This window comes from Eulemur rufifrons, chromosome 4 (assembly GCF_041146395.1).
Source record: "Eulemur rufifrons isolate Redbay chromosome 4, OSU_ERuf_1, whole genome shotgun sequence".
NCBI classification, from domain to species: domain Eukaryota; kingdom Metazoa; phylum Chordata; class Mammalia; order Primates; family Lemuridae; genus Eulemur; species Eulemur rufifrons.
In genome coordinates, this window is record NC_090986.1 from 38,116,766 (window position 1) to 38,143,618 (window position 26,853).

A 26,853-nucleotide genomic window follows, 5' to 3' on the forward strand; every position below is an offset into this window, starting at 1 on the left:
AAGAAGGTAGAGTTTAAAGATAAGGAAACAAACTCATCAAGGTTAAGGGACTTGCCAGAGGTCACATACCTGGCAAATGACAAGGCTGGTTATTTAAATCAGGTTTCCAGAGGAGAAAAGACAAACCTCCCATGTAGAAAAATGCCAAATAAGTTATGGAGCGCCTGTGTCTTCAAGGAGATAGAAAGTAACTGCCCACCCCTTAAGGATGGGCTTCACATAATAACTTCCTTCCCAAGATTACGGTGGGGAAGGGGAAGTAATTTCACAGTGGAGAAACCTGACAAACACCACCTCGGGCAGGCAATCCCGGTCAACTTTAACAGTGATAATTCATGCTGCTAGTAGGCACCCTTGATTTGCCTTGAGAATGGATTTTGCCTTGAGAATCACTCATATCTAATCTAAATAATATATAGAGGAGACTTTAGACTTTAAAGTTCACACTGGATTGAGTTAAAACCGGGGCTGTTGGGATGGAATGAATATATTTTGCACGTGAGAGGGACATAAATGGGGGGCGGGGACAGAGCGGAACACTATGGTTTGCGTGTGCCCAAAATTCAGGTGTTGCCAATGTGATGGTATAGACCACGAGGGCTCCTCCCTCATAAATGGGATTCAGTGCCCACATAAAGGGGCTTGACAGAGGGAGTGGGTTCCGGCCTGCCCTTCCTCCTGGCATGTGAGGACACAGCAGAAAGGCACTCACCAGACCAAATGCCAGCACCTTGATCTTGGACTCCCCAGCCTCCAGAACTGTGAGAAAGAATTTTCTGTTCTTTATAAACTACTTTGTGGTATTCTGTTATAGCAGCACAAACAGACTAAGACAAGAACTAAGATCTATAAAAAAAAAAAAAAAAAAAAGCAAGAAGATGATAAATACAAGGTTTGGAAGCTTCCTGGTGGTGCAGGGACGGCGGGGGGAGACCAAGGAGGATCTGAGTATCCTCAGCTACTCTCAAGCTGAGTGGTGGGCGATGGGTTTTCATCCACTCATGACTCTGTTATGTTTTATGCTTTACAGGCTACAGATGTTCTTGGTATTTACAGTATTCAATATTTAATCAGTGTCCTATATTTAATGAAAACTATTTACAAAGAAAAAGGAATAATATGAGGCGATCGATTAGATCTGTAGAATACTTTAGAATATTGGAATATTTTTATTTAGAGAACAGAGTTGCTTTGACTCTGTGAGAAGGTTAAGGCCTCCTACTTTTATCCAAGATTGTATAATTAGGTTCTGGATCAAGGCAGCTCACAAGTTTTTGTTGGCAGCTGGACATGATGAAGTTAATAGGTCTACAGTGTGAGGTTTTATGTTTATCTGCCTAGGAGTTAGGCTGTCTTTACTGTTTTCTATAGTTGTAGGTGTAAGAAGCTAAAAATTTTTTTTTTTTTTTTTTTTTTTTGAGACAGAGTCTCACTTTATTGCCCAGGCTAGAGTGAGTGCCGTGGCGTCAGCCTAGCTCACAGCAACCTCAAACTCCTGAGCTCAAGGGATCCTCCTGTCTCAGTCTCCCGAGTAGCTGGGACTACAGGCATGTGCCACCATGCCCGGCTAATTTTTTCTATATATATTTTTAGCTGTCTATATAATTTCTTTCTATTTTTAGTAGAGATGGGGTCTCGCTCTTGCTCAGGCTGGTCTCGAACTCCTGAGCTCAAACGATCCGCCCACCTCGGCCTCCCAGAGTGCTAGGATTACAGGCGTGAGCCACCGCGCCCGGCCTAAAAATTTTTTTCTAGTGTCCTTGTTTTTGTCTCTGTTGTCTTTGGACTTCCCTAGAGATTCTTTCTTAAATAGAGGTTTGCAGTTCTTTCAGGTGCAATTCCCTGTTATTTCACAGGCAGCTCATTTATGTGGTGACAATGTATGAAGAGAGGGGCAGGACTCTCCTCTGATTAGGTCCAGTCTTTTGTGAGCCTGTGCCCCTAGGCTATGACCTTCACAGTGCTGCTTAACTTTTTTTCCTCTTTAGGTGAAACAGGAAGGCTAGAGAGGGCTGGAGTTATGTATTTCCCTTCCCCCAAGTCAATTGGCTCCAATGAAACGCAAGCCAATTAGGCTCTGGTATGATAATTTCTCTTGAGAGAAACAGAATGCTATGGACATATTTCAAAAGCTTCTCCTCTCCACTCTGCCAGGAACATGAGGGGATTTTTCTCCAATCTTCATTCAGAATCTGGTGGGGCTCCTGGAGGTAAAACTCACAAAAGAATTGGAGGAACCCCTAAAACTGGACCTCCAAAGATTTTAACTCTTAAGCTCATCTACACTGAGCGTCCAGAAATTTGTCAATTGTAGTTCAAGTTTTCCTATCCCAGCACTGGCTTCTGTTTCCAGCCAGTTGTGATTCTCTCTGTTGGATTTTCTCTTCAATTTTGTGGGCAACCTCTTGCCCTATGACCCTAATCCTCTGATGGATCTAAGAAGAAGTGTTAGTTTTAAGTTTGTTTAACTTTTTCTTGTTTCGAGGACAGGCATGATGACTTCTAAGCTCTTTACATATCAGACAGGAAAACAGGCAGCTCACAATTCATTCTGCAAACTTTTACATTGTATCAGTAAAACTTTATAATTAAGATACTTGTTTTATTCCCTTCTTCCTAAATAGTACACTTACGGTCTCTAAGGGAACAAGAAAGAGAGACACAATCAAAAGTAATAGGACTGGCTGTGATGAGGCCTTTCCTGTAACGGGAAAAGCATTGGGCCACTGGTATGGGTGGGTCACTCCAGGGGACAGAGCAGGAAATCAAAACCAGCAACTGTGCAGGAGGATGTGCTGTGCCGTAAGGGCTCGCTAAACCCCTTTACTGTTTGCGGTAATCGCATTTTACAGAATTGGCAGGAATAAGCCGTAAAAGAGCACCTGGAATCTTAATTTCACTTTCAAGCCACCCTAATGCTTTCTTATTAGAAAACACATCTGCAGATCTGAATATTCTCTACATCAGGTTTAAAATGCTTTCAGGAACAGTTTCACTATAAACAGGGACAAGGGCTAAGTTGCAGAGGGCTGACTCAATAACCTTCATGAGCTGATCTCGGAAGGAATACTTTCTATTACATGTGTTCTGTACATATTTGAAGTGGGATGTGAAAAGTGTTACATATTTGTTCAGGGAAATAGAGTCCAGAACCCTAGTTAAAATCTTCTGATTTCACCCAGGACATTGTAGTAGGGCCTTGAGGCCTAAAGCCATTTTTTTTTTCATTTCATTGAATGAAAATATTATTGTAAGAAGAATGCATTGGAACTGTTTCAATTTTAGGCACCAAAAATAATGTTTTGGTACTTAAAGCAAAAATGATGGAAAAATTTTAGAGAAGTTCATGAAATCCAAAGATTTTTGAAAACCAAGCTTTCAAGACTCCAGTGGGAACCTTACCACTGAGTTCCCTCCTTCCTCCCCACGTTGTGTCTCAACTACCAAAATTCCTAGCCTGTGCATTTTAAGTTTTGAATTTCTAGAAGAGAAAATTTTCAACGGTCTAGCTTGGGTCAGCTGTCCGGCCTTGGGCCAATTAGCTATGGCAAGGGGGTTATAGAAACAGCTGAAATAGCACCTCCATGTTTAGGTGAAAGGTTCTTCTGAAAGAAACAGATACAGAGATAATATAACAGGGACCCAGTATTTAGTATATACATTTTCCCTCAAAGGGCAAAAAAGCATAGTTCTAACCTATTAGCTTTTCTGAATCAAGGTCCTCATTTCAGTTTAGTTTTATATTACAATATTTTTTCCTCCACAAAGGGAAACTACTGTAACAGCGCTGACATTTATTTCACAAGAACGCTGTTGAAATTGGAGCGGGAGCCCCTTCCAAATGTATTAAATCTTGATGGAACTAATCTATAAAGTGAAAACCTCCCCCACCAAAGGCTGACATTTAAATTTTTATATGTATTTTATTTGAGTGTATAAGGTTCTGATATAAATTTTTGACTAGGTCCTTATGCTAATAACTATGTAGAGACATTGAATCTCATAGGCTGCATATTCAGGTGTGCAAAAAATGTTTACTTTTCCATAACTTAATTTCTTTCTTGAGCCTTCATTCCATGAATGACATAAAATTAATGTTAGTCGAGCAGAACTTCCTCAGCCAATTCAGAATGTTTTCCCCACCCCCTTTCCATTTCTCTGAGATTCATCTCAGATGCAAAAGGGTCTATAACATCCGGGCACTGGGAGTGGGGTTTGGAGGGCATCTGGGCCCTGTTCTCCCTCTGTCCATACTGGCATACCTTGCTGGTCCCTAGAGTGGGACATCTATCTGTGCTAACACTCACCGTTGACCATAGTCTCATCTGGTCTTCAGTCTAAATCCTTGGGTGGTTCCTCTGTATCACCCTTGTGCTGACTTTGGGTGGCAGCCTTCTCAGCCTGTTTCTGTGCCCATCTTAGAGACAGGATGAGGTTTAAGATGTTCTCCCTGTCACAATGCCAAGATATCATGACCCACACCATGATGTGGGAGAAATCTGGGGCCTTGCCCCACTCCTACATCCCTCCCAGGAAACACAGCAGAGTTCCAATGCACTCCTATGTCCTCAAGCATGTGTGTGGAGTCCTGCATTCCCTCATGCCATCCTCCAACCATGGCTCTCCTTTTCTATCTTCTTCTTCCCCCAAAATGTGGTAAGTTTAATCTAGGTAGGTGGACTGCTCAGATCTGTCCAATATTCTCCTATACCTCTTGTCTTTGGCATAGACTTATACTTCAGTTCTTCAGAGTTCTGATTTTTGACACTGATTTTCTTACAACTTGAAACCTTTTTCTGTCCAACTACTATCCTTGCCATGAATGTCAAATGTATGTTTGAGAACTTGAAACTGAATCTTGACTTTTTTGCATCTTTGCAATGCTGCTGTAATAAACATGCACTGAGTACTGTTGGTGCTACCTTTCCTGCACTTGGTAGGGAGTCACAAGAAAGACCAAAGAAGGAGGCATAGCCTAAAATAGCATATTTTAGGTTATTATCTCATTGCACTTGTTTGGGAAAAACGCAAACCGTTTTCTCCTCTGCTCTCACACCACAATAATCATCAGCACAGAAGAAGACATCTGTGACTAAATTTTGAGGCGGTGGGGGTTGGGAACTCTCTCCATCACCAAACAAGCAAGTAATTCTGTAGCAGACACCAGCTGGGCATGCTCCCATTCAATTCTGACACCATTAACCTGGAGACAGCATTAGATCCCACAGGCTGAGTGCTCAGTCCCCAAGACTGCCCCCACCTTCAGACACCTGTCACGAGTCAGGGCCTCTGAGACTTCTGACCAACCAGCTTCCAGCTGTGGTTCCCATGACCCCCTCTTTTGGTTCAATCAGTTTGCTGGCGCAGCTCACAGAACTCAAAGAAACACTTATATTTACCAGTTTATTATAAAGGATATTACAAAGAATACAAATGAAGAGATGCATAGGGCAAGGATTGGGGAAGGGGCGTGGAGGTTCCGTGCCCTTCCTGGGCACCCCACCCTCCAGGAACATGCATGTGTTCAACTATCTGGGAGCTCTCCAAACTCTATCATTTTGGGTTTTTATGAAGGTTTCATTACACAGGCATGATGGAATCATGGGCCATGTCAAAATGTGATTGGACAAAAAGGGTGTGATCTAACCCCAGCAAGGCCTGTCTGTCCAGATCCTTCCTGGCCTCTCTGCAGCATTTCTTCCACCAGGGTATGGGGCAGGACCCTCTCTAGAAGGTGAAAGGAGGGTGGGAGAAGGCCTGAGAGAGACTTTTAGTTTACTGTAACAAGGGCTATGGGAGCTATAAGCCAGGAACCGTACATGAAAACCAATATATACATATCATGATACCACAGGACTAAAGAAAAGTTTGCAATTATTTTTGATATTTCATTTCAAAATAAATATGGCATTAAAAGTGTAAGACATTTTACTTTAACTTGCCATAAATGAGTGAAATGGTACATTTGTTAATGATATATCAATGGACAGCAAACTTTCACGTGAACACTCTGATCTGTCTTTATTTGGGGGTTTTCTTTTGACATATTTTCAGGGTCCTTAGTTAAAGGTAATGACACGAATTAAAATTTTTCTTAAACAAATTTCCAGTGGGTCAACTATAATATATCCAATGAAAATTCAGGGTCCCAATATGGTTTGGCAAATGTGCCCTGCCTGTGTGGACACAGATCAGAACTACAGGGACGCCCTGGGCATCCATCACAAGCTCAGCTCTTTCTCTTGAAGAAACAGGTGCGGTTTGTGCCCATCTCAGGCTGCTGGATTGATGATCTATATGGGATCAGTCCCACACAGGCTGCCAGCATCCAGCCTTTCAAAGTGGTTTAATCTCATCTCTCCTCACCATTTCTTTTCCTATTAGGTTACTTTCTCCTAGTCTGGCTTCTAGAGCCAGGTGATCTGAGTCCGCTCAGCACATTAGTCCTTTCTTACAGCAAAACCTGATGGGAATGAATGATGTCTACAACTTGTCAGCTCATCTCTGCTTGTAGCCCTGCCAATTCTAGGGGGTTGTTCCACTTTTGTTTTGTTCTAAATATCAACAAATGGGCGGGCGCGGTGGCTCACGCCTGTAATCCTAGCACTCTGGGAGGCCGAGGCGGGTGGATCACTCGAGGTCAGGAGTTCGAGACCAGTCTGAGCAAGAGAGAGACCCCGGTCTCTGCTAAAAAATAGAAACAAATTATCTGGCCAACTAAAAATATATAGAAAAAATTAGCCGGGCATGGTGGCGCATGCCTGTGGTCCCAGCTACTCGAGAGGCTGAGGCAGAAGGATGGCTTAAGCCCAGGAGTTTGAGGTTGCTGTGAGCTAGGCTGACGCCACGGCACTCTAGCCCAGGCAACAGAGTGAGACTTTGTCTCAAAAAAAAAAAAAATAAGTAAATAAATATCAACAAATGGTTGGGTTATGCCTGGGGCTCGTTTTTTCCTAAGAGATGTAACACAGGAGGTAGCACTGAAAGGCGACCCAACCTACTGTTAAACTCATCTTGAGTATTCGAGCCCCTGGCGCTGACCAAAGACCCATGATTAGAATCTTCATTCTTTTGGCGACTGTTGAAAGCACCAATGTCAAAGTCCATCCAGTTTATAGGCCATGACTTACCACTGTGGGACATTCATTATATTCATTATTTTATTTTCATGTGTAAGGCTGCCATGAACATCTTTACAGAGTATTTTTCTCCCATTGAATTTTTTTCCATGTGTTAAAAATTCCCATAAATGAGATTATTAAACTATTACAAATGATAATTATGACAATTATATAAAAATAAAGTTTAGGACAAACTACCATTAAGAAAAAATAGAACGCAAGTTTGCCTGAAAAATAACAGTAACTGTGCATGCGGTCAAGACCTGGAAGGAATATGCCAAAATGAAAATTGCATCAAGATAATGGGATTATAAATGATTTCTTTTTTCTTTTGAAAATTTATAAAATAATGTTAAATTTTTTGCTGGAATGTTTTAGAAGGAACACTGAAGTTTTCTAATTATAGCTACACATTAGTGTGCATTGAAATTGCTATTCTGTAAAGAGTATATAAAAAAGAATGACTTTTCTTTAGAGCATTATAGATTTTTAATGACAGTTGCACAGGTTGGAGGCTTCAATATTTGAAAAGTATATCAAGAATAATACCAAGAACAAGAGACAGGACCTTGTTTCTATTGTACTACTTTTCCTTATAAATGTGCACATTTGGTGATTATAATAACGGCTGATCTACTAAACATAGATTAATAGTAATTTTTTCACAGTTCTCATTCATTCGGATTTTAATTTACATCTTTTCTATAAATTCCAGAGGAAAGGCAAAATAAATAATAAGAATGAAATAAAACTGAGAATTTAGTGGCTTTGCTGTATGTGGACAAGTGAATACGATATTTCCTTTATTTGTAAAATTATCTTAAAAGATGGCTAAGAGCCATTGATTCATTCTAATTGCTTAATTTAAATCAAAATATAACAGATCTCAATTCTTTCTTTCATTTCCAAGTATCATTATATGTCACTTTATCATTATTTCAACAATTAGGTAGGTTCCAACATTTAATAAGGAGCTTTTATTTTACATCTAAAAATTCTCACATAGGCAAAGGCAGATACTATAAAAAAAAATCAACGTGCCTAGTTCATTTCACTCTGAAATCACAGTACAAAAATACTGTAGATTGCTGCTGTGAGCATTATATTTTATTTTTCATTTTACTTTTTAAAGTTTTTTTGGCTGATGACTTTTTGTCCATACGTGTGTAAATGTGACTCTCTCTTTGGTACAATTCAATAGGGGAAAATCCAAGGAAAGGGAGGTTACAAGAAAAAAAGGCATCAAAGTTCTCTATCAACTTGTATTTGCCAATCTGGAAGGGAGTTTTGCAAATAGGTCACTCATTAAAAGTTTATGTGGTGAATTCAGGAAGTCAGGAAGGCTGATCTCGGAGAGAACAACAGTGAAGGTTTTATAGAGCATTCTGGGTGGGCATAAGCATCGGCAGGACCCGAAGCCTACACAAACCACTTCTCTTTCAGATGCTCATCTAGCCTTCAGTTATTACTTACCCTTAGGTAAACACGTCTAATCTCTTTTTCTTCTTCTCAGGAATCAAGAGAAGAAAAACTTGGTGAAACAATTAAACAAGTCATCCATCCCTCCAGCCCCCCTTAAACACATGTGATTGCTGATGAATGCCAGAGCTAGGGGGTGGGGGTGTAAAACAAATTATTTAAGGCATTAGCACTACTTTTCTTTTTTTCTTTATAAGAATGCCATCCTTTTTCAGTTTTACAAAATTTTCAAAATCCACCCAAAAAATCTGTGCAACAGTCAGCCACAACGTACACTAGAGATAAAAATGTTTAAGATTTTTAAAAGCATTTTTAATTTTTACTAACATGGCCAAAAGATAATATATCTACTTAGAAAAACATAAAAATCTTCTCCAGTAAAAGCTAAAAATACTCCCACCTCCAAGATGCTTGCTAGCTTTGTTTTTCTAGATATTTCTACAAAATTCTCCAAGCACACAGGTCCCATTATACCTCTGAACGGTTTAGTCTCATAATTCAAGACCACTGCTTCATGGTTCTCTGGATGATCTTGTTCCCTTCCTTTCATTCTCCCTCTGAGCGCTCATCACGAGGGCTGCATCTTTTATGTGTTCAGCACAGCATCAGGCGCAGGGTGTAATAACCAAAAGGCTTGCCCGGATTTTCTCTAGTCACATTCTTAAAGACATTGAAATAAATAGCTGACAAATGACTAACCACTCCTATTTTTCTCCGATCTAAGTCGCTTGTGATATTAGATACTTTAACAGTCACATGAGCATTTCTTGATTTTTTTTTTTTTTCCTTCCTGGTTTAGATTGTTAGTAACTGCACAATTGGAATCCTTGTTGGAATGAGTGATTTTGGGATGAAACCTGATCATTTCGTATGGTGTTATGAGACTCTGGAAGTTATTATCCAACGTTCTGTTGGAGCTGGCTTTCTCCAGCACGAGGAGTTGCTGCTTGAGTGGAGAAACTACCAAGCGGAGGGTCAAGGCCCAGTTCCCAGCTTTGCCTGTGCTGATGCCGGAGGAGGCTCCCTCCTTTCCACTGCTGGGAGGGAATGGCATTCCAGCTCCCTGACTCTGAGGAGGGGGAACCTTGTTACCACCAGGCAATGGTGAACGTCCTGACTCCCCACTAGGCCTCCTCTGATTCCCAAGTGCAGGTTCCCTGCGGGGTGCCTCTGACCACCTGGCTGTTCAGTCTGGGCTTCCCACTTTGTCAGCGGAGGTGTGGGTGGGGCCGCAGTTTTTTCTGTGTTGTTTGGCTGCAATAGAGCGATTATCGTCTAAGAGTTTTACCTTGCTAGTCTGCCCCTTTCCTGGTCCTTTGGGTGGAGAGGTCAGAGTTTTGCAGGGGGCTTTTTCCGTCTGTGCCTTTTGGAGTCTCTGGATGGCTGGATTCTTCAGCTCCACGCCTGAGTTATATGAAGCAAAAAGAAACTCGGGGAACCCATCCCCCACATTGTTCCTCAGATTCCCAAGGTCCCCAGCCAGGATGCTGCCTTGTCTCTGCTTGTTGGTGTCTTTCTATGTTCATTTTATATGTAATGTCTTGGGTTGCTAGTTGTACTTAGTGGGAAATAGGAAAAGTATGTCTATTCCATCTTCCTGGAAGCAGAAGTTCTCAGTTAAAATCTTTTAACCTGTTTTTATTTTACCTAGAACAAAATCTGAAGAAACTGTATCATTGTGAGAAGACCACACTTTATTACTAAACTCCACTTAACTTCAAGCCCAAGTATTTTGCTTTTAAATCAGTTCTAACCAAATTATGTGAAAGCCCATCCTAAGTGGGGTGGATCCTCCAGCTTGGCCAAGTTTCCAGGGCACACAGTGTATTAAAGATGCCAATAATTTCTCTCTCATTTCTACACAACAATCTGTGCCTACCATGGCCCCAGATGAAAGTAGATATAGGTCAGGTGAAGTGGCTCATGCCTGTGATCCTAGCACTGTGGGAGGCTGAGGCAGGAGGATCGCTTGAGGTCAGGAGTTCGAGACCAGCCTGAGCAAGAGCAAGACCCCATCTCTACTAAAAATAGAAAAATTAGCCCGGTGTAGTGGTGTTGGCCTATAGTCCCAGCTACTAGGGAAGCTGAGGCAGGAGGATCGCTTGAGCCCGGGAGTTTGAGGTTGCAGTGAGCTATGAGGATGCCATTGTACACTAGAAAGGCCAACAGAGAGAGGCTCTGTGTCAAAAAAAAAAAAAAAAAAAAGCAGATATGACCACCCCCCTCAACCCATCGAGTCAGGGGTTGCCTGGGAAAGGGGCACATCAGATTCTGTCTCCTGTAAGTTTGGGGCTGGGACTCAGACTTTGTAAACTGGCTTCCATCCAGTTCACATGGTCAGGTCAAGTAAAGGGTTGAACCAGGCATTTGGAAATGGCTATGATGAGCCAGGCACAAGGGGACAAAGACAGTCTTGCATTTGAGTCATTTAGATGCAAGGTGGCTAATGGAACATCTCACCAAGAGCAGATCTAATAGGACGTGTATTACGAGTCTCTGAGGATCCCAATACAGCTCGTTTCTTTCCCACCTGAGATATACAGAAACTGCAGAAATAAGTAATGAAACAAAGCAGTGGTACATGGAGAACCAAAATATTAACTTTATTACCGATAAAACTAGATCAGGGCCAGGCGCAGTGGCTCATGCCTATAATCCTAGCACTCTGGGAGGCCGAGGCGGGAGGATTGCCTGAGGTCAGGAGTTCGAGACCAGCCTGAGCAAAAGCAAGACCCCATCTCTACTAAAAATAGAAAGAAATTAGCCAGACAGCTAAAAATATATATGGAAAAAAAATTAGCCGGGCATGGTGGCAACATGCCTGTAGTCCCAGCTTCTCGGTAGGCTGAGGCAGAAGGATAGCTTGAGCCCAAGAGTTTGAGGTTGCTGTGAGCTAGGCTGACGCCACGGCACTCTAGCCTGGGCAACAGAGCAAGATTCTGTCTCAAAAAAATAAAACAAACAAACAAACAAACAAAAACTAGATCAGAAGAAATAGCTTAGTTAAATGAACTCAAGAATCAGGCACCCTGGTCCCCTACCCAGGCAGTGCTAGCTTGTGACCAGCTTCCCTGGGCAGGGTTAGGGTGAGCCTCCCCTGGAGAACAGAGCACAATGGGAACTCCTGTGAACTGTTAGGTCCCCAGAGGAAGAAGAGATGCTGAGCAGAGCATACCCAGGTATTTACATTTCAAATTTACCCATCAAATAAATGACTCCCCTGGGAAGAGCTAATAAAGAGGTAGAGGAAGGCCAGGAGTTACATTCATTACATTCCCTCCACATGAGAAGAAACATCAAAAGTGGGGGAGGAACATCCCCCCCCCATCGTCCAACAGTACATTAAATCTTAAAACAAATACATAAACAAAACATGCTAGTTCACAGACGTGTAAGATCTTAGCATTAGGAGAAGCATTTCCTAGTATTCGAGGACCCAGAGATTTGCCAATGTATGTGAATGGCTGAAGTTCATACACTCTTAAGCATTATTCCTCTTCCAATTCTCTTCCAGATTTTTTAATATTGGGCTTTACTGCTGACTTCTGACAGTGATAAACTTGTTTACGATAGCAAGTAAAAGGTGAGAGAGAGAGGAGGAAAAAAGGGAGAAAGGGCAGGAAGTAAGGGAAGTAGAAACAAAGAAGAGAAAAGGGAGACAAAAGGGAAGGAAGAGGTATAGTGACAGCAAGTAAGTGTGACAGTCCCAGACTTTTCTGGTATATCTCCCTGCATTCTACACAGAGTTGAGAGAACGGTCAATTTCAGAATCTGGAACCTTAACAAGCAAGAGGTACATATCTTTTTAGGACTTCATTACATTTTCTTTCTTTAACTCCTCCGTGGAAATATTATTTTTGTCTGGGGAATGAAGTTTGGGGTAAGAAATATGTATTTCTAACTAATATGAAGGGGGAGGGTGAAGGAGCACACAAAGCCATGGTAATCATTGCAAACACATTACAGGGAAGTATCTGTGCAAAGCTTTCCTGGTGTGACAACCAATGATTCTAAGGTTCATTTATCCTGCATTAGACCAGACAGTGGAACTTAGGGCAAGTGGGAGTGAAGACTTGGGGGTGGTGATGCCAGTTGGGGGGGGGGGTGTGTTTGGAGCTATACGAAGAGCAGAGTCTTTACCTAGAACTCTCCTCGGCTCCAAAGAATATGACTGAGTTCCATTTCTAAAAATAAAAACCAAGATTACACATTTAGGAGCCCGATTACTATAAAAGGGAGTGCCTGTATCTCCCAGCCATTCTCATTTGTTGTTTTACCAAGAAGAGATTTGAAAATGGCACCCGCTTCCCTTGGCAAAATCTTATTTGTGGTCCATGTGGGCAAGTGAGATAGCTGTTGAAACGGTGGCTGCTGATGTTTTCACTATGCCCATCTCTAGAAGCAGTCAGGAAGCAGTGGGTTCTCCCACTAAATTTAATGGAAAAGAAATAATATATTTTCACACAAGGAATTTATGCACTGTTCTTGCACCTCTGAAGAGTTCCTACTTTCCAGTAAGGTAATTTGCTGTGTTCCATATCCTGAAGGCAGTGGCTGTCTTCCAGATTTCTTCTCAGGCTTGGGCAAACTTTTGTTTTACTGCTCATCTTGCTGTATTTCTGGTAATGCTAAGAGAAGAAACTATATTCTAAGGGGGACAGCCCATGCCACTTCTGTGTCATGGTAAAGTGTTGATTTAATTAAAATGAACACACACAAAAGAAGTGGGAGAGTAATAAAGTGGTTCTTCCCAAGTATGAAAAGATAGAAAAAAACCCTCTAAGATTCTGTGAACTGGAAGTGTGATTTTGGTTTGCTATAACCTCAGCTGTTAAAAGGGTATTAGCCCATCTCTTCTCTATTTAGTTGCTGGATTTAGGGTTTTTTTTTTTTTTTTTTTTTAATTTTCATTGACATCAGGTTGAGTTTTTTAGAAGCAGGTAGTTCAACCTCTCAAAACAAAAACAAAAAAAATCTAAGCTGAAAACATCAAGAGAGTAAAACAAGCAAATATGCTGAGTTCAAAATAAACATTTTCTTTTTAATTTTTCAAAAAGTATGAAATGAACTTTTCTTGCTTTTTTCCTTAATAACTTGAAGGAAATTTTTGCGCTTTAGGTCTTATGTTCCAAATAAGAATACATGCTCATAAGCAGGTCTACCTATGACCACTGATGTTTTACAAAGCAGAAATGAACATAAATTACTTTCAAAAAGCTGGTATTTTTGCATTTATTAAAATCAAACTGCAATCTATGTTATAACCTACAATAACTGACAAGTTAAATGATGTTACAACTCCAACCTAATTCCATGACAGAGTTGTTACCATCTCAAATCTTGAAAGGTCTGCCATATAAACATTTCCGTGAGGCCAAGGTAGTGATACTATATTGTGAATCTTAAACCAGTTTTCAAAAGGATGCATCACAGGTTCACATTTCCACATCTATACAACTTTATTAACAAGTAAAATACATGCCAGCATATTTTATATATGGCAAGGACATTCATATATAATGAATGGCACATTATCATCTAACAGTTGGAACTTTATCCAGAATGAAGTTTTTAATAATATAATATTTCGTATGACTTTGAAGAATTCAATAATAAACAATTAAAATTTAACAGCACTTAAAAATTATAAAAGTCATTCATTACTATTTACCATTAGCTGGAATCATTCAAATATAACTTCTATTTTTTAAAAAGATACTGTGCCTCTTTTACAGGACAAACATTTGTAAAGTGGTTAGAAAAGGCTGTGACAACAATAATCAGCTCCTGACCTTACCCCAGTTCCATCTTTCAAAGAACAATGGGGCTAAGACAGTCACTTCTTAGCACAGTGTACAATTATATACAGGGTGATCATATAACTTATCCCCCAAATTAGGACACTTTTCAGAGTGAGAGGAAGCATTATTTAATTAAGCTGGGAAAACAGGAATAACCAAGACTGTCCTGAGCAAATTTAGGACGTATGTCACTTTAGTTAAGTACAGTATCACATTCACTATCAGTACTTTCGTGCTTTTGAAACGGTACATACCAGTTGAAAAAAAATTATATCAAATTAAGGAACTCTGAATTTTTCTACAATTGGATATTCTGGATTCCACTTTTCCTATTGTGAGAAGTTTTATTGGCAATATTAGTGATGATTATTGTAACAAGTTAAAAGTCTATGAACAACTTCAGAGGCATGTCTAAAATGGGATATATCTTATAGACTCAAGATAATAGGTTAATTTTTTTTCTCTTAAGCAGAGATTTTCATTTTAACTGAGTGTAATGGGATTTGTATTTTAATTTTAAATTTCTAAAATCTATCTTGAATATACAACAGAGAAAAATGTATTTTTCTTTAAGTTTGCTGAATATGTAAAAATGGATTATTCTAGCTATAACTTACTCAAATATAATAGAAATAATTTAAGAAATTTTTGCAATAACTTCCAAGCCCCAGTTCATGTTCATTCAAAAATGTTTACACACCCTAACAAGGGTTTTAATTTTCAATCATTAAGGCAAGAGTGGTCAAATGGGTTGGTCAAGTGTCCCCAAAAGACAACAGCAGCTGTTCAAGCTCACAGGAAATGAAGGCAAGTATGCAGAATTTGAAAAATCTGGAAGGGAATGTTAAGTTTTAGAAAATAACATTTTGATTCCCCTGCTTAATGAGATTTAAGGCTACCATTAAATTATACCAATTATAGAAGATTAAGTAGCATATATACTTGAACCTTATAGATTTGGGGAGAAAAAAATCAAAACAAAAAGTGAAGTTTTGATGTTAGATCAAAAGTAACACATTCATATTCAGAAACCACGTATAAATACCACAAAAACTAAAATGAAATTTTAATAAATTAATGTTTGATGGCTGAGCTTCCTAAAATTATCATGCATCAAACCTTAATTTCATTTAAAAGTTATTGAAAAAAAAGTATAGGTCTATAGAAAATGAATTATCCAGGCCAGGCGCAGTGGCTCACACCTGTAATCCTAGCACTCTGTGAGGCAAGGTGGGAGGATCGCTACAGCTCAGGAGTTCCAGACCAGCCTGAGCAAAGGTGAGAAACCTCTCTACTAAAAATAGAAAAATGAGCCTGGTGTGGTGGCGCACATCTGTAGCCCCAGCTACTTGGGAGGCTGAGACAGGAGGATTGCTTGAGCCCTGGAGTTTGAGGTTGCTGTGAGCTAGGCTGATGCCCATGGCCCTCTACTCAGGGCAACAGAGTGTGACTCTGTCTCAAAAACAAAAACAAAAACAAAAAAACACCACACAAAAAACAGAAAATTAATTATCCAGCATGAGTTTGAGTTTGCATATGTTATTAGTACATTCTAATTCTAATTAATTTCCAAATTAGGCAACTAAATTAAATATTTTGTTTTCTTTACCCCATATTATTGTTTTACTTCAAGGGGTGTCTAATACGGGTACTTTAATTGATAATAAAAATTCTATACAAGGGAGTAAACTAAATGAGGGAAAACAAAAAATAGGAGGCTTAATTAGCAAAACAAAACTGTATGTTTTATTTATCAAAGACAATGAAGAAAATTATAAAATACAGAGAAATACAAAAGAAGTTATAAAGCATAATAAATTTTATTTTTTCAGCAATGGAAAAATGTCCCTGAATAATTAAATGTACCTTTTAGTAATAGTGTCTAATAATAAATAAGTAATCAATTTTATATATTCTATATAGCTGTATTGAATAATTTTTAGGTTTAAAAGATGATATACCATAATTTTTAATGTTGGTACTCAAAAGCAAAGATATAACTGAAAAGAAAAACAGATGAGACATAAAATGATTTGCAAGATGTGAAATATAGTAGCTTATGAATGTAGATTAGATTCCAGTTGTAATAATGGCGACACACACTCATCACACACACACACCCCCACACCCCTAGATTCCCCAGACACATTTCCATAACTTGAAAAGGGGTATTTCCCATATCTCAATTTAGGATATGTTTTTTACAAGTTAATCTATAATCATAAAAAACAGACGCTATTAATAGCACAAAATTTTATTTGCTAAGCTTAAATTAAACACCTAAAGAACAAATTATTACAATGATATTGAAAGATACTTTTATTGGCTTTTTAAAAGACAAATGCAAATGAGAATGGAAAATTAATTTTCAAAATTCTCTTAAATGAAATAAATATAATATCTAATACAACCTCTTCCTGCAAGAATCTCTAAGATGGGCAATCCTAAAAACCAAGCTTCTTATTTGAAAATCTCTAAAATCAGTAGGTCCCTTAAAAAAATTTTTTTTTCTTATAAAGGACATTTGGTATACCCACATTTTCTTAACATTTGTCTTAAAAACAAATTCTATCTTTAACACTCAAATTTTCTATATATGTATTTAGTTCACTTAATTTAAAATTAATGAAAAGATATCTAGACACAATTTCTAAGAAAACAATGCAGAAAGTACTTTATGCATGGTTATTTACAGGAAGAGTTTTCCTAAATAATAATGTAATATCATGTTCAAAAATCTGACAAATCCTTTCCAATAATCAGCACTGCAGGTTTCAATAAACTTTATATATAACAAAGGATGTTTCATCTATAGAATTACCAAATGAATCTAAGACCCAGAAAGTAAAGTATTTGACATGGTTAATAATTTCATTTTTATTATACTAAATGTCAGGTCAGAAGTCAATGGAATTTACATGCTGGAAGACTGTTTACTGCAATTATATCAAACACTGATTAACCAAATGTGACTGGACTTCACTGCTACAACTTTAAGGTCTCTTTCAAGTATATGCAAATCTTTTAAATGGGCACATATGCATATGTGCAAAACAAACGAAATACAGATAGGTAAAGAATGAACAGAAATGGCTTTTAAGGATAAACCACCCTGCTATTCAATTTTGAAGCTCTATCTTTTCTTCACTAATTCGTCTTCTGTTATTAGTAGTCTTCTATCCTATTAAAGTTGTAGGTTTACAGATGATCTGGAAATTTCACATTGGCATAAGAAAGGAATGTCAGGTTGCTGCAGTCTAAGGACAAAGAAATAATTAGTCTTAAAATGTATTAAGTTGCACTTATCTAAACCACAGTATAGTAACCCATTTTATAGCAGTATTACACAAGTATGAATGTTCTTTTGATAAAGACAACATAAAGTAGTACATAAATCAGAATATATTCTAAAGTGTAAAGCTTTAGGATAGCTTCATCTAGAACATACTTACATTATATTTTAGATTCTTCAAAATGCATATAAGATAATCACACTACTCACAGAATACCACTCAAATTAGTAAAATTACTTTGTCTTTTATCTTATCATTAATGCTGACAAACTCTTAATGCCATTGTTTACAGACATTTTACTTGTTAAAAAGAAAATGTGACATCTTCAGGGCTAGGTACCTTAAAGGAACATTTAAAATAATATTTTAATATGCTCCAGAAATAAAATTATATTCATTGTTCTCTTCAGTGGATATAAGTAAATAATATAAGCTCATGTGTAACTCCTAAATTATAAATAAAATTTAAACAACCAAATCACAAACCATACAATTTATTTATAAAAAAGAATACTTAGTTATAGTAACCTTGAAACACTTTGTCCTTGTAGTCCTACATTCAGAAGTGTTTTAGTAGACATTTTGCTTATGGAGTTCAAATACTTTTAAAGCTTAAATTATTTATACATATGCAGTACATGGTATATGCTTTAAAAAATAGGATAGGAAAATAAAAATAAAATATAGGATAGGGTGTAAAGATATTAAGTCTCTTTATGTACAGATTCTCCTGGCTGCACAATAAATAAATGCTATTACTAGATACGATGCCTCCAGAAACTCAGTAACTAGTAAGGCACCCCCTGCTCATTTCTTTATATTTGATTTATTCAAGCTGTAGTTTTCATTGTTGACACACACTGACACATTAAGAAAACAAAAACAGAGTTCCTATTTTCTTCACACAACTTTTATTCCTTGATCCAAATTTCTAAGATGATTATGTGATAAATTGTTTTTCAATCACAGATTTATTTTTTGTTTTTTTCACCAGATGCTTATGTGGATTTCACATTGTTTTCTGCAAAATGCCAATCCCTTCTGTGTAAGTACTTTGTCATATTTGCTTTTTTAAGCCTTTAAATTTTGTGCTGGTGGTTACTTCGTAGATCTCCTGTGATCAATCTTTACAAAACAGTTTAAAAAGTCTGATTTAAAGTTACAGTGTATTCATTCCATATTTAAAAAATTAAAATTTATGAAATTTAATTTTAAAAATATAAAAGTTGTCTAAAAAGGTCTGTAACTTATTAAATTTCACTAAGCTATTAATATAAAATATGAAATATGCTAATTTTTAGTAAAAAATCATGAGTACTCCTTAAGCATTTACTATGTATCTGGTAAATTTGAATGCATAAAAGGAATAAACAGAATTAATATATTACTATTTCTTACCTCTATAACAAGAAGAAATATCTTGTTCTATGAGCAGCTGCCATACTTTCAGACATGTTTCTGACTTTTAGATAATTAACAAATCCTCTAAAGAAAAGGAGCAGGCCTGAGAAGGTTGAAATAATACAGGTATATTATGTTTTTATACAGAAATGGGTCATGATAAATTTAAAATAGACAATTATAATTAAGATCCTCTTGGCTTAAGAAAAGGAATTTAATCTGCAGGATTCCAAACATTCCATAATGTATTTTACACTATAATGATAACTCCGTCATGAGGAAATACAATAAAATTTTATTGCCACCAACATTCTTTAAATTTGTTAGTCCTAGATGTACCCAAATTAAAGTAAAGCAAATCCAGCTATGAAAATCCAGAATTACCTAAAAACATACATTTATTAAGATTTCTTTAAATAGCAAAGTTACCTGATGCATTTAAAATGATTTAACTCTTAGAAATCCCATTATACTGTACTAAACTTTCTGATTAATATAACCACTAAACAAACTAAGACACACATACTTATATAAAGTAAATAAAGAGACAATATATGCATATAGTTGGCAAACAATTGTGGAAAAAAACCAATAAGCTTATCTATAATAGCAATATCAAGTACTTGTCATCTGTGAAATCTGTACTTGATATGTGCATTATGTACATATTTTTAATTATGAGTTCTTGTTTTCAAGCAATAAAAGACTAATTTATAATAAATATTATGATAAGAAAAGGAGTAGCTTGGGGTAAAAAAAAATTGAGTCAGGAAAGACTTGGGAAAGTAGTCATTCTTAGATTATTTGGAATACATCTTGTATCTATCTCAGTTTTCTCCTCTGTAAAATAGTATTTTAAAATAATAATCACAGATATCTTTAATAATTAAAAAAGCAATGCCTGTGAAAGGCTTTAATGTTTCAGATGAAAAATATTAGATAAATATAAAAATGTTACCATTATTAGTATAAGCCTTTGAAATATTTAAGCATACAGTTCTTAGGGAAACATTTATTAACTCCAGTAAATTTTTAACCAGGAAATGGGGGTGGGGGTGCAAAAGTACAAACATGTACTGTATGTGTGTGATTTTTCTCACCAGGAGGAAAAGAGTCTGTGAATTTAAAATAAAGAAGCCCCAAACTAAATTTGTATCCCAACTCCAAGACAGTATTCAAAGCACTAAAAAAAGAAGTGTGTTTGTAATAAACTGAAGAGGAAAGATAGAAGAGATAGACAAATGATGATTTAAACAAGTGGTATAAATTTCAACTAAATCCAATCCCATCTGCTTCTCATATCCTAACTCCCTCCCTCCATTGGGGATTCCCTCTCTCTGAATTCCACCCTCATGCCCTTCCACCAGATGCTGTTCAAAGATAATATCTAAATATAAAAATATTTTCATATCTAATATAAAATAATTTTATATCTAAATATAAAAATATTATTGAAAAATGTAAATTAAAATCATTTGTGAGATCCCTTCTTTTGTCTATGAAGCTGCTGTTTCTAAGATACATTTTGTTTCTTCTCAGGCATTTTCTAAAATAAGCGAATTCATATCTAAAAACCAATCACTCGGTGGCTTTTGTTTCTCAGCATTCTACAAAGTGCTCAATATTCTTTTAAGTGTATGTGAGAGCAATATTTTTATCACTGATTAAATTTCCACATTCCCCTAAATAAGTGCTAGACTCTGGCTCTGAATATGGAACTGGGATTGTCCTCTTCATTCTACTCTGCCCCTCGGTCACCTTCCTAAGAGTCCTCCAATCTCTAAATTATATATATATAAAAACATACTCATTTGATATGCTTAAATACTTGGTAAACTTTATAAGTTTTTTCCATTTTAGGTAAGAAACTCAATAACACAGAATACAGTCAGTCGGAACAGATGAACAATACAGAATTGGCTTAACCCCTTATATGAGTCAGACTCCCCAACAAAGTCATAACACTAAAATAATTTCACTGTAATTATTAGAAAAAGAATTTTGTGACCTTAACTGACCACTAAGAATTTGTTTCCCATAAGATCTCAAAGATCCGATAGCATGACTAAATAAAAACTCAAAGAGAAGACTGCCATCTACTGAAATGCTATTATTTTCTGCTGCAATTCTTAGAGAAATGTGAACTTTTAAACCTAAGTAGAAACAAAATGTGTTCTTCATGTCAGTAAATATATTTGAAATGTGGATGAAAGATATAATGTGATTTTAAGATTAACTTAATTATCACATGTCTAAAGTGAAAAACACAAGGGAACAAAAATTGAAAATCGATAAAATTCCATCAATATTAATAAAAGACATACCTTATAACAAGACAACTCAACAAAAGTACTGTGATCATTAGGCATGAAGCCTTTCCTTATGCCTGGCTGATTAATCATTAATGCAGGGCACATTTCAAAAGCATAAAGAATGTTTCCATGAACCAAAAATACAAGAAAGGATAGAACAACCAAACTATCCTGCTCTCAAACTTCCTAAGATCATTAAAAGAAACTATGCACATATATTTCTAAGATGAATGCAAAAGACAATTTTTGGGGGTTTTTTTGTTAATCATGTCATGATTTTAAAATTTTGTAGCATTCAATTGTCATTCAATTTAATGACTGATTCTTTATATTGACAGCCTGTAGATTTTAAATCTAAGGAATCTGGAGTGCTATGTAGAATATTTGAAAAGCTGAGATGATATAAGGGTTTGGATATGAGAATTTCACAGTAGAAAAATTATTTCCATATAAGTTGTATTTTACATCTTCCAATTTTAGGAAATTAAAGTTAAACTAAATACAAATTAGTTAAACTGAAATGTACTAAGAATAACTTACCAAGTACAAGAAATATCCACCAAAGCCAATACTGTCCATTGAAATACCCAGTAAAATAATCAGAAAACTGAAATGAACATAAATATATTAACCACATTTGTATACCAAAATTTGAAAATCACAGATTATCTTTAGTTTCAGAACTATTTACTTCAAATAATCTTTAACACTTAAAAATAGCACAAAAGGAAAAATAAAAATAAAAAATAAAAATACTTGGTGACATACATTAACAACATACATATATATAATTATTTAAGAAAAATCTCAACATAATAGCAAACAAACTTATACAAAACATTTTAGAAACAAAAAACAATTTCAAACTGCTTGCAAGAAAGAAAAGTAAATGCTATATATCTGAATTATCTGAATTACACATTTTCTCATTAAAGAGTTCACATGTCACTCCTTTTTTCATACTCTCTCAAAGCCACAACTACCATCCCAAACACGCTACGGCAACCCGCTGCTTTAGATATTAACACCAAAAGCCACATTAGTTTAATCTTATCAGATGGGGATGTTCTACTGACCTCTAAAAAGAAGAGCTTTTGACCTTCTGTACATCCCCTACTGTTAATCACTGCCAAAAATACTAGGCACATAAAGACCCCCAACTCATTAGAGTCTTTTTATTTTCAAACTAGATGCTCTAGCATTCAGTTCCCAACAGTGAGCTGAGAACAGCTAAATGAACCCTGAAGTGGCATTTCAACAGTTCCTATTAGTGGCCATGGTAGACGGTTTTATATTCTCTGTGATGTGGGAATATGAACAGGCAGATGGAAGGCAGGGTTTGGTGATATTGGACACAGGTATCTTTTTTCCTTGATTAGATTCTAGACATCAAACTTCACTAATTTAAAAAGGTTTAAAAAAATCATTCTAATGCAGTTACTTCAGATAACTCTTCTCTATTACCCTTTAGTACTTAAACAATGCCCCAAATAATTATTTTTTTAAAGTGTTTAATATAACCTACTCTAAAACTTCTAAAGATTAGCTTGAGTTTACCCTGTTTCCACTCATCTGCAAACTGAATCTGATTTAACTAAAAATGATTGTGCTAAATGCAGATTTGCCCTCAAATCTGAAATTAATTAAAAGTATTTTCACCTTTAGAGGTAATTATTTCCAACCATTTGTTGTAATTTTCATAAAAGCTTAAAAATCCTATAAATTTGATAATAAAACATGTTTACAAATTATAAATAATGTCACCATTTAGGAAGCATATCAACTAAAGATTATCTAACTGTTATTTAAAGCCTTTTAAGTATTTTTCTCAAGAAGTATTTTCAATTAATAAATAAGCCATGATCTAAATCAGCTTATACTTTTAGAAATTTCAAAGTAATATTAAAAGATGCAAATTTCACATACTCCTGCACCTTTAAAATATGTACAATGAAGGGAAAATTTGAAAATTGGAAAAATACAGCTTATAAAGTAGGAATGTAAATGTACTATACTACTTTTAAATCAAGCGATTAATAATTAGATATAAAAGATTTTCATATAGGTTTTAGACACTATAAGGACAAAAAAGAATAAAAAACCAAAGCAATATTTTAATTTTCTGTATATGACACCCATTAAGGGCAACTAGAAAATCAAGAAGAGAGTCATTTTTCACCAAAAATATTTACCATAAAGCTATTTCTTTACTACCAAGGAAAGAATATAATTACCTTCACCTTGAAGTCAAAGAGAAAGACTCACTATGTAAAAAGGATAAAGAAATAAGCTTTTGGACTCATTACTGAGCTATCAAAAATGTTCTAAAATACTAAAACATCCCAGGCTGAGCCACATTGTTGTTTTCTCAAATAAGTAAACCAATCATGTTGATTGGCCAATGCAGAAATCAAATTTTGGAAAATAAATTGACTAACATTAAGAATTTATCTGATTTTATTAACATAACACCAGTATTGTTTATATCCTACTTTCAAAAAAAAAAAACTAATTAGTTTTTAATATTAATAAAACACAGAGGCATTTTTAAACAAAAATAAAAACATCAAGGCCAGGTGGCTCATGCCTGTAATCCTAGCACTCTGGGAGGCCGAGGCGGATGGATCGCTCGAGGTCAGGAGTTCGAGACCAGCCTGAGCAAGAGCGAGACCCCGTCTCTACTAAAAATAGATAGAAATTATCTGGCCAACTAAAATATATATATAGAAAAAATTAGCCAGGCATGGTGGCACATGCCTATAGTTCCAGCTACTCAGGAGGCTGAGGCAGTAGGATCGCTTAAGCCCAGGAGTTTGAGGTTGCTGTGAGCTAGGCCGACGCCATGGCACTCACTCTAGCCTGGGCAACAGAGTGAGACTCTGTCTCAAAAAAAAAAGAAAAGAAAAGAAAAAAATGAATAAAAACATCAAAAGCCTTAGAAGTAGTATCAGAATCCTGGGCTAAAGGTATTTACACAAAATCTGAGGTTCATGGCAGCGCAGAAGCACAAAAGAAAGCAGCAGTATGATTTATAAATTACTTATTGTCTAATGAAAGGAAACACCAGGCTTTTAGGAGAAAACCTTTCTCTCAGCACTAAAACTGCAAGAGGAATTTATTGCTTGGAGCCTTATACTAAAAGTCAAAGTACAGTGTCACCGAGGCAGTACAGAATTAGGAAAACGGGCACAGAATAGAGACCAAGCTCAATTCTAACCTACATAAAAACTGTGGGACCCTGAGCAAGTTTTTAGATGTTTTTTTAGTTTCGTCATCAATTAAAATGACTGGATCATCACCAGTATCAGAAGTACAGATAAGGTTAAAAAAATTGGTGTTTGTAACAAACTATTTCTAGAACACACTAAGTGTTCAATGAATGGGCAACTATTATTATTTTATACAAAAAAAAATTTTTAATCCTTTTCTTATATCAATTCTCAATATTCACTAAAGGTATAACATTATCCTTAACTCAGTAAAGGTATTTTAAAGGGAAACTAAACAGTTCTGGTGATCAAACTTGATGCTGGTATATACCCTACAAAACTGTGAGGAACTGTAGTCTTTGAATTTAAGTTCCCCATCTTATCACATTAACCCCTTTCTCAACCTGGGGTTCTATGAGAGAATTAGGCTCTAATACCCTAAAGGCATAGGTTGTGTATAATGCATTAACTTCTTTCTTATGGATTTAGTCATACTAGTAATTTACCAACTTTAGGAGAATTAAAAAAATAGTCCTCAAATTATTTTCTGTGTTCTGTGATTTAGATGAGAAATCCTATTTGAATAATAGTACTTAATTCTATTAGTATCATAACCAAGGTTGGACATATCTAGCACCAACTCTTTTGAGGGTTTTCTAGTAATAACTTCTGCAAGGGCAGGGACTGTGTCTTTATAGTTGTATGCTCCCTAATACCTAATAAGTTTAAGCCCATGGTGGGAACCTACTATATACCTTTGAAATAAAATTAAACCACGAATCTGCCAGAGGACAGTTCTTACAATGGCCCAGATTTTAATCATCTTAGGAGAAACCAGTCCACAGGTCCCAATCAAGAATCAACTGATTAACAAAAAAAAAAAAAAAAAAAAAAGAATCAACATAAAACCTATAATCTGCAAGACAGGGTCTGTCTGTTAAGACTACTGAAACCCTGGGAAGCTACAAGTATAAAAATAACGAAGAAAGCTAGGTGCGGTGGCTCATGCCTGTAATGCTAGAACTTTGGGAGGCTGAGGCAGGAGGATTACTTGAGGCCAGGAGTTTGAGAGCAGCCTGGGCAACGTAGACCCCATCTCTACAAAAAATAAAAAATAAGCAATCATTCTCCTAGGCCTTATCCTAAAAACACTAGGAAGAAACATTTGTAAAGAAAAGCTAAAAGGGGCCTTTGAAAGGCCAAGGCAAAGAGCTGGGGGGAAGATTATGCTAACCATACCAATGCCTACGCAATTTTGGGGACTAGAAATATTATTGAGATGGGGAAAAGAAAAGCACTTATCTTTGTCTCCCTACACACCATCTTGTAAGTAAGAAGTAGAGAGGGTGACTTCAGGGAACAACAGGAAAATGAGAAGAAAGGCTTAAAGAAACACAAGGGACAAAAGATAAATTCTGATAGTCACTTTCACAGCCCTCCACTTTACTTTTGAACTCTCAATGTGACAAGCAAGTAAAAAGATACTTAGGTTCATGATAATTTTACTAAAATATAGAAATGTTTATGGTTTAACTGATTTTAGGCACACTGCACCATATCACAATAATAATACCGATGATTTACTGAGCAGATATATTTATGCAGTAATCGGGCAAAGTACTTTAATTATATTATTTCTGTACCTGTAAAAATCCTAGAAGGCAGCTATTAATTATCAGCCTATTATGAAGAAACCAATGCTTAGAACAATTAAATTACTGAAAGAACACAGACATAAAAAAAGATGAGATTCAAACTTAAATTTTTCTGATTTCAAAGTTCTTTCCAATATTAACAATCTCTCATATAATAAAGTTATAAAATCTTCATACCATAGAAATTACTATAATAAGTAAGTATAGAAATTAAGAATAACCTTGAAGTAATTGAATTCATGTGCATAAAATGAACATTTATGAACCACACAGAAAATTTCATAACTTTTCATTTTAGAGATAAAAGAGATACAGGCTATCAAGACACTCACCCTGACAATAAGGATCCATTTGATCAGTGAAAGGCCAAATCCACAGATAGCACCATACCTTCCAGCTATGGTATTGGTGATACAGAAGGATAAACAAAATCCAAGCCAGTTGAAAATAAATGCCACTAAAAGCAACAGAAACAGTTCATTTAAAGACCACACTTTGGAAACAAATTAACACAGACGTTACATTAACTATACTTCATTGCTCAATGGAAACAGCATTTCCCTTTCCCTAAACTCTAAGCCA

General features: G+C 36.3%; 1 protein-coding gene across 2 annotated transcripts in view; it reads right to left on the minus strand.

The window, feature by feature from the left end:
* Positions 1-16,673: 16,673 nt before the first annotated feature.
* NDFIP2 (Nedd4 family interacting protein 2) overlaps positions 16,674-26,853 on the minus strand; it is a 68,751-nt gene continuing 58,571 nt past the window's right edge. For both annotated transcript variants that reach the window (XM_069467113.1, XM_069467114.1), the window contains 4 exons: positions 26,604-26,728; positions 21,948-22,014; positions 19,093-19,198; positions 16,674-17,658 (listed from right to left, as the gene is read on the minus strand). In XM_069467113.1, the coding sequence (XP_069323214.1) occupies positions 19,095-19,198; positions 21,948-22,014; positions 26,604-26,728 (296 nt within the window). In that variant the 3' untranslated portion in view covers positions 16,674-17,658; positions 19,093-19,094. The remainder of the gene's footprint in view (positions 17,659-19,092; positions 19,199-21,947; positions 22,015-26,603; positions 26,729-26,853) is intronic.